At 23.3% G+C, this 17,195-nt stretch overlaps 1 protein-coding gene across 1 annotated transcript; it reads left to right on the plus strand.

Annotated features, from left to right (window-relative positions):
* The first annotated feature begins 259 nt into the window (after window positions 1-259).
* LOC129606381 (uncharacterized) lies at window positions 260-16,885 on the plus strand. Its single transcript, XM_055516686.1, has 3 exons — window positions 260-1,262; window positions 1,501-1,916; window positions 16,286-16,885. The coding sequence occupies exons 1-3, from the start codon at window positions 1,114-1,116 to the stop codon at window positions 16,465-16,467; spliced, it is 747 nt and encodes a 248-aa protein (XP_055372661.1). The 5' UTR covers window positions 260-1,113; the 3' UTR covers window positions 16,468-16,885.
* Window positions 16,886-17,195: the final 310 nt, after the last annotated feature.

Raw genomic sequence — 17,195 nt, forward strand, 5'->3', positions numbered from 1 at the left:
TGACGCACACGCTACTTTTAAATTTCAAATAAAATTCATTTAAATTCAATTTCGTTAGTAAGAAAAAACAGCTCTATTCCTTGTTTATGCATGCCTTTAAAAAATGAATGTTAAAGTGAGACAACGTAAGTAATTCAGTCATGCGCATTTTGTTCCCTTTTTGTTGTTTTTTTTTTTGTGAAACTTTTGTAGAGTTTTTTGAGTTTTATTTTTATTTTTGAATTCAGTTCTTTAACGATTATTGGATAGACTAGTTTAAATAATGGTGTTGTGTTTTTAATAAGAGAAAGTGCGCATGAAATTTTATTTGAAAAATTATTTGAATTTTAAGATAAAAAATATTCCAATAAGAATAATTCTTTAAGAACAAAATAAGGATTTCAATTTTTTGAAAGATATTATAAGAAATTAAAAACAATTACGATAAGGTGTAGAAGAAAGTGTTTGTGTTTTTGATTACAACGAAACAGGTTTAATTGCTCATTTTTTTTGCGTATAATTGCAATTTGACAAAAAATTTTAGCGCGAAAAAATCAAAATATTTTTGTGAATTTAATCTACCGAAAAAGGTTTTTACAATAAACATAAACGAATTAAATAGTATATTAACAATATTTTCGAAAAGAAAAAAAAGTCATAATTTCATTTTATTTTAATTTAAATAAGTGAAAAATTAAAAAAAAATTGAATTTATTAATATAACATAACCCCAGATTTTTATTTGACGCTTGATTTTTTTTGTTGGAAGCTTGGATACAAAGCTCCACAAAAAAAAAGAACAAAAAAAGAAAGCAAAATTTTCAAACAAGCACATTGAGTGAAAAATAAAAATAGTCAAGGTAAAAATGTGTATGTGTGGGTTTATTTTGACAACTGGCTATGCATTAAAAACTTAACTTCAATAATGAAAAGTCAAAATAAATTTAATATAATTTACTTCACTATTTACCTACTTACGTAATCATTTATTATTGTTATTAATTAATAAAAATACAAGAAAAATAAACTTGGGGACGACTTTGAATTTTTTTTTTATAAAGTACACAAAGTTTTCTCTGTGATATCTTATTAATCAAAATTTTTAAGTAGAATTTACAAAAAATAATTGTAAAAATGAGTGCTAGAGTGTTAAATCCTGTAGTATTTAATGATTTTCATAGAGTACGATCGCCACCAACTTATCGTACAGATTTTTCAGATAAGAAATTGGATCGGATTAAAAGAGATTTGTTTGGTGCCCCTAATCCAGTAGAAATAAAAAAGTAAGTATTAAGCACCTATCTATTTAATTTGAAACATAAGTACATAGATTCAAATAGAAAAATTCAAATCATATTCTTGGTAGGACTACCTACTCAAGCTACAAAATATAAACAAAAATATTTTTAATTTTCAGTAACTTGTGTTTTATTGTACATGCATATGGGTGTATGTATTTATAAATGAAAACTTTTTAATTTAAATTTGATTTTGTTTCAAATATCCATACTTTTATTTTAGATTGTACGAAACTGAAATTCAAAAACAACAAGAAATTGCATGTAAAAAATGGGGTTTTGATTTTTTAAAAGGCCAACCTTTATGTGAAAAAACCCAACAATATATTTGGGAACGTGTTACTCTACCAGATTTTATGCCAGCAATGTATACATTAACAAGAGCTGCGCATGTACGTGAATTGCCAACACAAGAGCCAACATCAGAAGAGGAATCTCTATTAGATGAAAAAGCCGATCGTGAAAATGCAAATTCAAGTTTGGAATCAACATTATCTGAAGAAGATGATGATGTTATATTTAAAGTTCCTTGTCTAAGATCAAGTTTAAGAATAAAATCAAAAACAGATATGAAATTGAGCAATCAGTCAACGATATCTTGTTTAGCTTCTTTAGGAAAAAGACAACCAAAAATAACAGGTAAATTTAAATACTATATTATTTTGTTGCTTTAAACAACACACAATTATGTACATAATTAACATATGTACATATTATATCTATGCACATATTTTAAACATTTTATTTAAAAATAAGAATTGAATTGAATATTGCAATTGATACATTAACGATCGTTCGCAATGTGTTGTATCTTTATAAAAAAGTAATTATTAAAATTTATATGAAATTTTCAAAGCCCCTTTTACATTTTTAATGTTACAGGTTTTCTGAAAATTTATTTCCCATAAAATATTGTTCGATTAATCAAAAGTCATTTCCATGAAATTTTAATTTCATAATTATTCACATGAAATTAAATGATTTAAGTATTTTATTTCGTTTAGATTTACGATTTATCCTTATATTTTAGTATTCTTATATGCAGTTTGTTTTATTGGATTCATTCAAGCATAAAATTAAATTTCCTTTCCAATATTTTACTTGAAAAAAAACACTAGATTTCTCTAATTCTTCGTTTTCTTTCGATAGGGGGAGATATTACTTTTTACGAACTTTATTAAAAATATTTTTCTTTCAAAATTCTACTTGCTTAAAATTTATATTGTTACCCTTTTAAACGGTTATTATTGTAATTAAAACAAGAAACCAATAAAAAAATGAAATATCTAAACAGTAACTAAGAAAGTAAAAAAAAAAACTAAAGGAAATGACGGTACGTTATGGTTCTTACAAAATTTATAAATGATTGAAACGCAACTAACTGCGTTGGTCACGGTATTTGAGTTTTCCAACGGTTTTATTTAAATTTAAAATATTACTTTGGAATGTAACTAAATGTTTTTGATTCTTCTTTTCATAAGTTTCTTTATTTTCTTATCTTTTGTTGAGTAAAGTTATAAAATATAAGTCCCTAAATTTTAATTTAACTTTACGGACTGCATTTTCAGTTTAACACGCACAGAAAACTATGTATATAAAATACAACTAGTTCAAATGCTGTTCCCATTACAAACATATTTCTAAAAATTTTAGTTATTCAAAATAAATCAATCCTTTATTTCAACAATTCCAACCTCCTACAACTTCAAAAGTAAATGAGACTACATATTTTGAAATAATAAATCATTGTATAGGATTAAAAAGAAAAATAACTCAAAGAATTGAACATGGGATGTTAGTTAAAAAAATATGTTTCATTATCCTTTTTACTTCAGTTTTTTCAGTATTTGACGGTTAATAATTTAATGTAGTTCTTAAAACTCTCCTTTATATTATGATTATAAAGACATGGGCTTGGCTCCAAAATAACTGGCTTTTGTTTATTTGATTTCTGTTCAATATTTGTGTATTGTTTAATAAAATTTTGTAATGCAAATGTAATAAAGAGATTTAAATTTACTTTAATGTATGGTTTAAAAATTTAATACACAATTTTATAGTTGACCTACTAAGAAAAATTTAATTTTAAAGGCAAGTCCGGAAATTACCGTACAGGGCTTTTATGTTGTTTTGTTTTCCTTTTCCGATTCTTTTGACTGTAATTATAGGTATTAGCAATAATACAATAATTTAAATTTCAAAATGAAAAGTTAATGCGTTATTATAGTAGGGAATATTGTTAAATCTTTTAAAACAAATGCACTTTTTCGCTAAAAGATTATATGAAAATACATATATAAGATTCATATGAATCAGCCCTTAAATTTTGTATTTAAATTACTTTAAATACATAATTGAATTACTGAGCACAACTTTAACATTGGTATTTAAATTGGATTTTAAAACTGTATTGTTGAAAAATGAAATTCGCGGCATATTTTCTTTGCTTAGAATTTTTAATAATCTATGATTCAATTAAACATTTTTGAGGAAAAAAACATAGATTGCATTAACTTTTCTAAAAAAACAACTTGAATCAACATAGATAACTCAGGTTTTATAATATGATACTAAAATTAATTGTTAAAATATTATGTTAATTATGTTTGAAGATATTGTACGCGTTAATTATTAAATTTTAGTTACGTGAAGCAAAATATTATTGAAAATTTTATTTTTCTTGGCACAACATACCATTGCTATAGAAAATATTTTAGATAAATATTTTTCTTAATTTTCAAGACAAAAGTGTAAACCAGAATTTTCCCTTTGTAAAATATTTACTTTAATAGATGAGCTGGTTTTATTCTATATTAACATATATCCATGTTTCAAAACATAATATGTGTATTTCATTTAATAAGGATGTTATATTTCATTTTAAAATTTTTTTACATGTATAACGTTTCAAATTTGTAGCAAGGAATAAGGATTTTTATAGATTTTTGAATTTAATATGTTTACATAATTATTTTAGAAGTTATTTTTAGCATCATCAATTGGATTCTGTATTATTGTTGTAAGAGAGAAAATTGTGAGGGTTGATGATGGTTCAAGCAGCTGGTCGATCCTATCAGTCTATTTTGTATTCTATGAGTTTTTTTCAAATTGCACCCTGTTTAAAGAAAGTGCATTGCACTCTTGTTGTCAGCGCATATTGAAAACGAAAATGGTTTAGTTTAATTTTTCGGTTACTGAATGAGTAAAAATAACTTTTAAGAGATTTATTTATTTATGTATTCAATTATTATTTCGCTTTTTTTTAAATATTGTAGGATGTGCAGTAATAAATAAATATAATATATTTTTATTATCCTGGTTTAAATGTTGGCTTGATGCCACACGTATATGTAAGTGTAGCTAAAAATATATATATGCATGTATTCATATAAATTTTTTTTGTATGTCACCCCTTTTTCGATTCTTTTTTTTATAATACGAACCCATAGAATAGTGTATTTGATGACGCTTACAAACTAACCGTTTTCGTGATATATTGTAATAGTTGTAAGGTACCTTTGAATACTTTAATTATGTATTTCAAATTTTTTTAATTCTGTTTTAGAATGATGTAAACTTTTCTATTAATAATTTTGAGATACGGGACACTATAGTTTTTGTATTTTTCATTCTACTTTCATTAATAATGAAAAATGTTTTATTACTAAAAGCACGTTACATGCATTTACTTATTTGATTTCATGGGGTGAAAATTTAAGTGAAGTTTTTCGACATCCCTATATTATGTACAAATAATTCATCGAATAAATAGGACTAATGAATATTATGAATTCAGGACAATGTCCCTCAGTGTCACCAAAGAAATATTTAGTTTCTATTAATAAAAATTTTATATATATAAAAAGAAGAAATAGAAAATTTAAAATAGAATTAATATATTATCAAATTGCTGGCAGACTGATGAAGTGATGTCTACCTAGAATTATTGTATATTTGATTTTTCATTGATAAAATTTTAAATAGGTTGGGTTTACTGAAATACTGTATGGAATCAGATGATAAAATTAAGTAAAAACATGAAAAATAAAATGTACATCTGTCGTTTTGGAACTAATTAATAAATTTTCATTTTAGATTTGGCATACTTCTCGTATATTGTATATTATAAATGAATAATATTTGGAGTGTAATGAATTTTAAGTGCAATACATGTTCTTAAGTATATGTCTATTAAAAAAATAATTTAAATAAACGGAAAACTAATTTTATATTAAGAGTCTAACGTGCTTTTGCATATTTTAAATAAGATGAAAATATTATAAAATCACGAAAATTCCAGATACTGAATGGTTTATCAAAACGTTGAGAAGAAGATAATTAAAATTTAATAATACTGTATATAGTTTTTTAGAAATTAAAAATAATAATTACTGGAGTTTATTAAAGTTGAACAAGATTAAATTTAAAATTAAAATATAAAACGATATGGGGTAATACTATGCACAAAATTTTGAATAATTTATCTAGGAAAAAAAATGTTTGTGTAAATTTATACAAATTTTAAATAATTTTTTAATTATTCAATTAAAAAAAGTTGGACATTATTCAATTTTTAAAATAATTGAATAATGTCCAACTTCTTTTTTAGGGAACATAATGCTCCAAAGTATTCTCGAAGTAGTTTTAATTGAATGTTATTTTCTTAATGTACAATTAATTAATTTCATTAATTTAAAAGCTAAGAATTGGAAATTTGTTTTTCATATAAAAATATGAAAGCATCTTCCAGAACGACTATGACTAATGACTAATTTAATGCACTTTTATATAGGCTGGCATACATGAAAGGAATTGAAACATCGTTTATTAAAAATCATTTTAAGTTTTAATTAAATTTTCGTAATGTTGTTCACTTATTTTCAAATTATTATTCTGGTATAAAATTCTGTACGCATCTTCGAAATTTTCAATATTTAATTATTGGTTAGCATAATAAATAGGTTTTAGCATTATTCAATATTCTTTTTTATTTATTCGAATTTTATACATTGTTGATTGAAAGTGTTTTTTACTTTATAATAATTTTAATAAAACGTAGAAACCTTCATAATTTTTCCCCCTAATAGAAGATTTTTTTGTTACAGTGTTAATGTTATTTCATTACTTTACTTTTGCTCGATTTTGAATCTGATCTGTTACAAAAAAAAACACTTACAAGAAATAAAAAAAAAATTTATTCAACTGAATTTTTGATATAAAATTCATTTTTATCTAATTTGAATTAAAATTAAAATCTATAAGAGAGTTGCATAATATTCATTATGAATACCCGCATAATTTTTTTTTTTATAGTTAAAAACCAGAATGTTATGAAACTGAAAATTTTACTTTTACTATAAAGTAAAATTTTTTTTTCAATTTAAATAATAAATACAATAATAAAAACAAAAGTACATATAAAATGTACTTGAATTAAATGCAAATATTAAAAAGAGAGAGAGAGAGAAAAAAAAATACATATGAAGTAATAATAAAATATGACAACCCCGAAGGAGAAATTACATATTATTTTTTTTTCTATAAAAAATGCTTTAGTACAGAGTGTTTTATCAAGTTTGTTTTGGGTATTGAATGAAATGTACTCGTGTTCAGTAAATTATAAAATTACATAGGGTGCATATGACTGTATGTATTACAAAATTTACATATTGCATTTTCAAAATTATGTTAATGACTTTATGTTGGTAGTTGGGTAGCAAATTGAATTTACCAAGAGATCAAAACTTTAATAATAAACTTGTATTACTAGAAAATTTAAATGGAAATTCGGTATTTTATAAAATTTGAAAAAATTGCTTAAATTTAAAAAATTACTAACAAAACAAGTTATTTTAGTAGGGATGTATGTCATTTATATGGTTTCACTAAATTTACTTTAATTTTTTGATAACCTTTTACTAAATAAATTACATTATACACTCTTATACATAGAAAGATGGAGAGAGTATATTTATGTATGTTTATGCATGGAATAATTTTCTCTTTTCCACCAGCTGCATTTTAAGTAATAAGGTTTTTTTTTTAATTATTTTTATGCAAAAACCACGGGCTGTACAAGATTGCGTGCAGATGACATTTTCACACTTTTTTTGAGAATTATTTTTTTTAATGTGCTTACTACAAATATTGTTTGTTATGATTTTTAATTTCGTAATAAACTTTACCACATAAAAATTTTAATTTTAAAAATAAAAGAGATATTTCTACCTACTTAAGTATAAAAATAATTTTTAAATATTTTGTGAAAAATGCAGCTGGAATTTTTGGTTTTTATGGTTTTTAATTTACTTATTTATTAACTTTTTTTTTATTTTTTTAATTTAAAATTTCTCTTTAATTTTGAAAATTATTATTATTAATGAGTTTTGAATTGAAATGATCAATCATTTTAATTTCTTGATTTGTTCTTTTTTTGTTCTTGAATAAAATGAAGGTATTCAAAAAATTGTTATGAATGCAAAAAAAAAAATAAAGTTTGTTGATAAAGTAGAATAGAGGTTAATTGTGTACCATATTGGAAACCGCAATGTCAATTTTTGAAAAGTGAAAATTTTATTTAATTTTCATTCAATTGTGGTCATCATATGGTACACATTAAATTCTTGTTTATATTTAATATAAGTATCCTGTTGTATTAAAATGAAAGTGTGTGTTTTTTTTAAAGATCGATTACTTTTATATTTGGTAAACATTATTTAGCCCGTATTTCTTTAGAAAAAATCCGGATTATGTATTTTATTCCATGTTATAATGTAATAAACTATGAATTTCTTTTCATTGTTTTGCATTCTACTTTTTCTTTAAAAAAAAAAGAAAAATCTTTAATCCTTGAAAATTCAATACTTATTTAATGGACACTTGATATTAAATTTCAGTAAGGGATAAAAATAAAAATTTTCGATCCCTCATCAAAAACAGTATTTTCCAAACAGATGTCCTTTTTTCTCTTACGACTTTTTTTATTTTGTTTTGCTATTGTTTTTTATTCTTGTAGAAGGAAAAACCTTCTTGTAAATGAGGATCGAACGAATTCAATAATAATTTTAAATGAAAAAAAAGGAATTAATGAAAATCATTTAAATTACATTCGCGTAAATCCTCTTGTTGTTTTTTTTTTGTTGTTGTAATTTTTATTGGAATTCTGATTAAGAATTAAAAGGGCTAAACACGTACTTTTTTTTTTCCTTTTGATATTTGGTGTATTTTTAACTCAATCTAAAAGAGATTCTTATTTTTTAGAATTGTTTCTTCCTTTTATTTTTAATTTATTCCAAATTTTGTTGTGTTAGAAAAAAGTAAAAAAAAAAAATAAATAATTTTTAAAATTTCTATCTTGTTTTTAAAAAATTTCCTAAAAATTACAATTTTTTATTTTCTTCCTGTTTTTACTTCCTTTTTGAAAATCCTCCCTCTTTTAGGAAAACTAATCACGTTTCTAATGTTTTTCCGGTATATAAAAAGAAGAATATAACTATACAAATACTGTGGAATGAATTCAATCATAAAAGTGAAATGCTTATCAACAATAAATTTTTTTTAACATAAAACAGGATATTTGAAAACAAAAGGACGCAATAAACGTCCTTGTTTTATAGAATAATAGAATTAATTGAAATCGAAGACCAGAAATCGAAAAAATTTAATTTTTTTAAAAAAACACAAAAATTCATGTTGAAAATTTGAATCCTTTTAAGTGGGATCCTCTGCTTTCTACATTTTAGGTTTTGAGCTCTCGTTTTCTCCAACGCATCCTATTTTTATATAGTTATAGGTATACATGAATTGTTGCCGGCTAAGGTAATGCATTTTCATTGCAATATCAAGAATTAGTTTATAAAATAATTATTTTACACACTTAAGAAATAGTTCCTTAAAGATCCTTGTTGAATAGAGAAAAACGAGAATAATAGCAAAAAAAAAAAATTAAAAGAGGCAAAACATGCTTTTTCCTAAGAATCATAAACCATAAAACATAACTTCTTAATTTGGCACGTGCCATTCTTCTATTGACACCAGAAATGAAATTTTTAAAGTGATTTTTTCTTTTATTTTTTCCTTCTTATTTTTCAAAGGGAACTAATTTTGAAGTATTTTTCATTTTGTTTTGTTTTCTTTTTGCGTATTGCCTGTTGTAACCAAAAACAGGATAATGTTTCTTATGATTTTTCTATTTCTTGTTTTTTTTTCTGCTTTTGATCCTTTAAAATGATTTAGATTTGATTTTTTTTTGTGTTATTAATACAGAAGGACGTTTTTATGTTTCTTTTTTTTTTCATATACTTTTCTTACGGTTTTTTTTTCTTGTTTGTTTTCTAATGTTGACTCCGATTTGTCTATTAAGTTATTCTTGCTCTTTAGTCCTTTTTTTTCTACTTTGTTGTTATTTTGTTTTAGTGTATTTTTGCACTAAACCGTATATTGACAAAAAATCTCTGCAAGAGGTAATATTATTGTATTAGAATGAAAATATCAAAACTGTAATAGCAAAATAGAAAAGAAAAAGAAAATAAATAAAAGAAAAATTTTTGTTTAAAGTCCTGTTGAAGAAGAAGGATATTAAATAATAATAATATTATAGAGTAAATAAATCTTAAAGAAAGACTATGAGGTACTTATGTATATGTATATAAAGTTGTAAAAAGGTCCTAGCTGGTGGTAAAATGTAAAAGGAATAATAATAATAAAAATATTGTTTGTTATTTTTGTTGAGAAATTGTCGAAAAAAAGATACTAGAATGTGTTTATATATGCATGTGTAAATGTTTGACAATAGAAGTCAAAATAAAAAATTTAATTTTATTGAAAAAGAATGTCAAAGACCTTGAAGGTTGACTTTACCTTTATGATCTTCTAAATAAATTGTTTTTAGTTGCAAAATTAATGAAATTAGAAATATTATTTTGTGTAAGTTCAAGGACATGCTGTTTTTATAGAATCATTAACTCATTATGTAAGCTGTGATTTCGGAGGTGAATTTTATAAATCGAAAAATTTGATGATTTTGGTGTGTAAACGCCTCTAACTTGTAAATAAAGTTGCAAAATTAAAAATTTGCAAGTGTAAAAGAATAATAAATTAATATCAGAATCAAGAAATATTTTAAAAAATTTAAAGGTTTCACATTAAGCGAAAGGGAATTTTCAAAAAGAAATTCCTTTATTTTTCAAAAACTTTTAATAAATCCAATTGTTTTTCTCTCTTAAATTTTTTTTTGTATCCTGCTGTCTCTTGCTGAATTTGTTTTTATATTAGTTAATAAACAAAACTTATTTTTTGCTTGTGAATTAAATAATTTGTTCAGTTTAATTGAAGGTCAACACCAGCAGGTTCTCTTTTAAATATTTTCAATTTATTAAAGGGTTTTAATTCATTTAAAGGTATTTTGAGGTTTTTATTTCTTGTAATTAGAAAATTAACGGGTGCGAATTTAAAATGTCTCATGTTAGGTAGAAATTTATTTCTTTTGAAAAGAAAACATAATTCAATGCTAAAGTTGAACAGAGAAAAGAGAATATCATAATGAAATGAAATAAAATTTAATCCTTTTTATTTCTTCAACATCTTATGCAATTCTTATTTCTAAAAATATAGCTAATTTTATGCAAAGGGAAATCTGTTGAAATGTAATTAGCAAAAATATAATATTAAATTGTAATGAAGATTTATTAGTTGAATTTGGTAGAAAATGGAAGCAGAACCTTATAAGATAGAGTCTAATAGTAAGTGACAGGAAAATGAAGGCAATTTTTAACATATAACAATAAATCAAAATCTCGAATATATTATAAAATATTTAACAGTTGATTTTACCAGATGAGCACACGATAGTTACTTTCTCTTATCCCTTTGTATAATACGATCATTCTATTTATTTTTTTTTTGTAATAGAGGTGGAAATTTTAGTTGGATGGATTTCTGTTATTGAAATATCGGCTAATAACGGACGGTCGACTCGTAAATATCAATTATTAAACCAAATTTTAGAAATAACTTTCTAACTTTTAAACCTGATTTTTCTATTTGAATTTCATTTACCTTTAAATTAAATTTATTTTTATTGATGGTTCCATTTTATTGCGATCCTTATAGTGAATATATGTACTTGAATAATTTTATGATAATTATTACAAACTTTTACAAGTCTTAAATAAAGAGAAAAATCAAAATAAACATGTTGAATGCTTGTTATATAAGAAAATTACAATTTTACCACTATATTTGAAAGCACTATAATAAAAATTTCATTTTATTTGCAGAGTCTAAGATAAAGTTATGCAATATTTCTTTTTGGTTAAACACAAGTTCACAGTAGGTTCGGTTTATTATTATTTTTTTTTTTGCGTTATATTTATTCTATTTTGAAATAAGTCATTGCTTTCAGGACCACATCCTGTGATAATAAGTTTTAATAATTTACCAAAAAAAAAAAAAAAATACTTATTTTTCATTTCTTAAATTTGTTGCTGATTTTGTTAGTCTCAGTGGAATTTTCTTTGAAAATGAAAGAATAAAATCCTTACAAATTTGTCCTATATTTTTTTCGACTCTATTACTTTTTTTTTGGGAAAGATTAGAAATAACAAATTATTTTCTTATAAAAATTTACCGTTAATAACCTTTGACATACTTGAAAAATTTGAGATAACTAATGATGGTAAAGAAAAAATATTTTTGCATTCTGTAGTAGCGGTGGTAGTATGTGTTTATACTAGATGCTGAGAAGATGAAATTGTAATTTAATTTATTTTGAAAAAATTGTCATTTAAATCCCAAAGGATTTAATTGCAGTTTTGTAATATTGGCTTTTTTTTTTGAATTTTAAAAATCATTCTTATATAATGAAATTTTGAAAATATTTTTAAAGGCAAAAACTTTTTAAATAATGAGAATTTAATTTTAAATTTTAAAGGAAAAAAAAAATAAAGCAGCATGAATTTTTTTCTTTATTATCTTTAGAAATTTTCTGGTTTCTTTTTTTTTTTTGGAAACCCTAAAATATATTTGTATCACTTTTCTATCGATAACTAACTGGTTATTGCAATGTATGACGAAGGTAATTTAATTTCTCTATTTTTAGTATAATTCCAAAACCTAGTCATTAGGTCATTATCCTTACTGTATATTTGTACGCGTAGTGACTTGTGTTTATTTAGGTTTTGAAATATGATATTAAATGAAATTTTAATAAAAATTTTGGTTTTGGTACCTACTACTTACATAAATTTAAAATATTATATTGTGGTGATGAGTCACCGTTTATGTGATGTATTCCAAATTTATGATCTACGCCATATTTATGATACAATAAGGACGAAAAAAATGTTATTGCCAAAAGAATTTTGTCAAAAAAAAACCAAAAAAAAAATTTGTTTTTGAATTTTAATTGTTTAAAATTTTTTGACTGCCTTAGTTCTTTTTGTGGTAAGATCAACATAGACATGTGCCAAGGGATTAGCTAAATTTTAATTTTGTAATTTTTCATCCGGAAATTCATCTGCTGTTCATATATTACCGTGATATATTACGTGTATTTTATGCATTTTATCCATACATTTCCGTTTTTATAGTTAAAAAATAGGGATCGGCAAACATTTGGTGGTTTTGTATATCATAAAGCTAATTTAATAATGCACGCGTTAAAAAAAAATAAATTTATTTAATGCCTACTCATAATATATCAAAATGGTGTATAGGTTAAAGAGAGACAGGATAAAAATTAGTTGGTATAGATGTAGGGATATTTTTTTTTATCTTTTATAAAAAAATCTAAAAACGTGGTTTTGTTTGCTTTTAGTTTATCAGTCGACGACGATGACCACTACTATTTACTTATTTATTTTATAATCCCTCATTCAGTTGGAGTACCTTCTTTATCATGATGTTATATGTTGCCTTATTCTTTTTAGAAATATTTATGTTTTATGTTCAAGTATGTTTGTTTGTCGTTATTTTTTATTATTATTGAAATTGAAATATTGTACGTACAGTCAAGTTGTTTTTTTTAAAATTCAAAACCATAGCTGGAAATCGAAAATAAAAAAGAGAAATAAATAAGAAAAAAAAGAGGGTCAGTAGGGACTTTTTGTATTCTTTTTTGATTATTTGATTTGTTTTTTGTTTTGTGTCTTGGGTTTTGTACTTTTTCTTGTTTTTTAAATGGTTTTTACTTTTTACTTTTTCAAATTATGTAGGTTTGGATTAGTAAAAAAGAATACAAAACATAAAAACCGGTTTTGACTGCACTGTAAATCTTAAAGAAAAAAAAAAGAAATCATGCCAACACAAGCCTTACGCTTATTTATTTTAATTTTTTTAAATGAGTGAATAAATTGTACCTCTTTTTTTCAAAAATTGATCTTAAAACTAAGAAAAAAACTTGAAAGATAATTTTTTTTTTCGTGTTTGATATGTAGTAGATAGTTTGAGAAGGTGTGAGTATTTATATGAAGCATTACGAGCTGTTCAAGTGTAAGTTCAACTCTAAACCACATTATAGTGTTGAACAAAAATCACCACTACTAAATTTTTTAAACATATACAAGTTCAGTTCGTACCTATTCCATTTTGCAATATTGTACACACATGTGTACTTAATGCTGTTTGCCAATCCGATTAAGCTTAGATACATATTAAGTATAAACTTTTAAATTGAATTTATGAGACATTATTTTACTATTAGATTATCGATATTAAAATGATTTTTTATACTTGCATCATATTTGAATCGCTATATGAAATAAGAAAATCTAATTATTTTTACAGTATGCTCATTATAGAAAATTTTGCATGCGCACATATGTACATACATATGTATTTCAATATGTATTATTTAGTTACATCGTTGTAAATAATCTAAAATTACATTCTAATTTTTAATTCAGTTCAGTGAGTTCAAATTTATTTTACACCATATATGTAACATGAAAATATTTTTTAATACATTTTGAAATAAAAGTGGCATGTTATAAATTTTCAGCTCAGTATTTATGATAAGTAATATATTTAAATATTATTAATTTTTCCTATTTAACTTATAATATTACTCTAATTGCTATTATATTTGGTTAAAATGAAACTTAATCTAATTCAGTTTTCATGATCATTTATTTTTATCTTTATTGGATACAGTGAAATTTCTATATAACGAACGTTCAATATTTAAAGCAAAAATTTCTATATTTAAAAAATAATTTGTTTGCCTTTAACTATTTGATAAAATTCTGACCATTTTATTCCAGAGAGCTGAACCATAAGTCTTATTTCACGTTTCGTTCAGTTCTTAATATTATTAAATCATTTAGCTACGTTCTAGAGCTTTTAAATAAACAATTGCAGAATTTATTAAAGCAGAAACCAAATGACTTACCTTCTTTGTCGATTTCAAGCAGAAGCTTGTTTTACATGATTTATATGGTTTTCAAAGAATCATTCAATCGATTCTACAATAGAACGGAGGTCTAGACTCTAGAAAGTGAAAACGTGGAGATAGTAAAAATGTGAAACGGAGTTTTAAATTCAGTTCTTTGCCTTTTTCAAAGTCCATAATTTTTTATATGAAATATCGGAACCAAATTACTTAAATTACAATTTAAACATTGTCTATGACCTATCAATCAGTGTCTCCACTTCAAAAATTTTAATAAAATTATCTAATGAATGACTAAAAACAAATAAATATAAAATTCATATTCCTGTGCACCAAATAAGTGTTTTTCTAATTAAATGAGTAATTAATCAATTTTTCTCATTTATGTACACTTATTTGTGTAAAAGCAAAATAAAACTCTACTGAATTGTTTACAGGAACATTATTCTTTTACAATGTTTCAATTCAAAGGCACGTTCTCTTCTATATGGTCATTTAATGATAACGAAATTGTTTGTAAAAAACTATGAAAAATGCATTAAAAAAAAGTATTTTTATTTTTCGTATTTTATTTGTCTTTTATTTTTTATTATTGAATATGAATAAATTTTTTGGTCTGTAGATCATGCAGAATATAAAAAAAAATGAAAACATGCATTAATTTCTTCAACATTTTTAATATATTCCAACTTTTATGTAAAATAACATAATTTAAAATGGATAAGAGTTTTGTAACAATATGGTCCGTTGTAAGTAGCTAGTCATTTCATTTGTTTCTTTGGTTGTTATGTCACTGACAATATTGACAGTACCAAACCTTATGAATTTATGGGTACTAGAACAAGGAAAAAGGAAAAAATTAAAAATAAATTTTGATCTAAATGGAAATGTGGTTTGTTATTACATGAGCCCTTTTCGTTTTTTATTGAGTTCACTTCATTCGTTGAAAGAAAATAAAGATCTGATAGATAAAAATTGAAAATAAATTTTTTTTTTTTGTTGATTGTGGTTAAGATAAAGCTGGTTAGCACGGGACATTTTTTTTGTTTTTGCTTGTTATTTTAATTTTATGGTTATTTTTATAAAAAATTTCTTTTATTCTTTGTTAAGTTCTCCCTAAAATGGATTAAAAAAAAGTTTTTTAAATTTGAATTTTTCTCCTATTAATTATTTTTGTTTTTTATTTTTATTTTAAATTCATACTAGCTAGTTTAATCTTGTTTTCTTTTTCTAAATTAATGAATTATTAATTCATGAATTTCTAATATTTCGTTGTCCCTTCTAATGCAATATGATATTAAAACCTTTTAATTTTTGGAATACTCTTATGTACTTTATTAGAATTTTAAAGTTGGTCTAGATACTAAAATAATATTGTAGAATTCGTTTATGTAAAATATGATATTTTGTCCAGCTGTTGAATTTAATTAGCATATCATAATGATGGGGGTTATTATTTTATAAATATAAATTTTATTGGCACATTATAAAATGCAGAAAAACAATATGTTGGATTTTGTAGCAAATGTTATTTTTTTTAGTATAATTTTTTTTTAACACGTTTAATTTAAAAAACACATAAATTAATTTGTTTTTTTTTTTTTTTAATTTTTTCTTTTAGAATATATGAAAGAACGCAAACGACTGGTATCAGCAACACCAAAAAAATTATCACCACCTTCAAAAAGATTACGTACAATTAGCCCATGCCGTACATCAACGGTAACATTATCTTCAATGTCTTCTTCTACTTCAGCGCAGGATAGCGGAACTAGTGGAAGATTTCATTTTCGAAATCATTAAGATCAGAATTTGGCGTACAATGAAATTTAAATTTTAGGGAATCTTCTAAAATTAGAAAGAAATAGATTCTATTTCAAAAAACATTAAATTTTTTTTTTCTATAACTAAGAAATTAATATTAAGAATTTGTATTTTAGAATTTCGATTATATATGTATATAATTATTACATATTTGAAAAATTTAGGGTTCCGAAAAAATAATTGCTTTCATTGATTTTTACATAAAAAAAAATACATTAAAAAATGTAATTTTAAAGAGAAAACAGAAGGTAATTTCTTTTTTGCGATCCTTACTCCCTGTACGTATAGCGATAAAATGCTTTTTTTTTTTGGATTTAGTTTTGGAAAATTTTAATTATTAATGAAAAATTATAATAATTATTAACGATAATAAAATTATTCTTACCCCATTTGTACAAATTAAATCGTAGATATAAAAAAAAAAAACTTTTTTTTTCAAAATTTTTTAATTTTAATTTCCTATTTTAAGAATGCGATATTAGTTTTTAAGATTTTTTTTTTTATTTCTAGAGTTAATCACATTATGCTTCATTTAGTTTTTAAGTTTTATTTTAAATATAAAAAAATAGAAAAAAAACGAAAAAGAAAGAAATTTTTATACAATTTTCATACAAAATAATTTATTTGTTTTTTCCATATATGAACATGTACCCTTTTTTTAAAAATTCATAATTGGATGAAATTTAATATTAATTTTCCAAAGAAAT

The sequence above is a fragment of the Condylostylus longicornis genome, unplaced genomic scaffold, assembly GCF_029603195.1.
Source record: "Condylostylus longicornis isolate FDR11 unplaced genomic scaffold, ASM2960319v2 ptg000018l, whole genome shotgun sequence".
NCBI classification, from domain to species: domain Eukaryota; kingdom Metazoa; phylum Arthropoda; class Insecta; order Diptera; family Dolichopodidae; genus Condylostylus; species Condylostylus longicornis.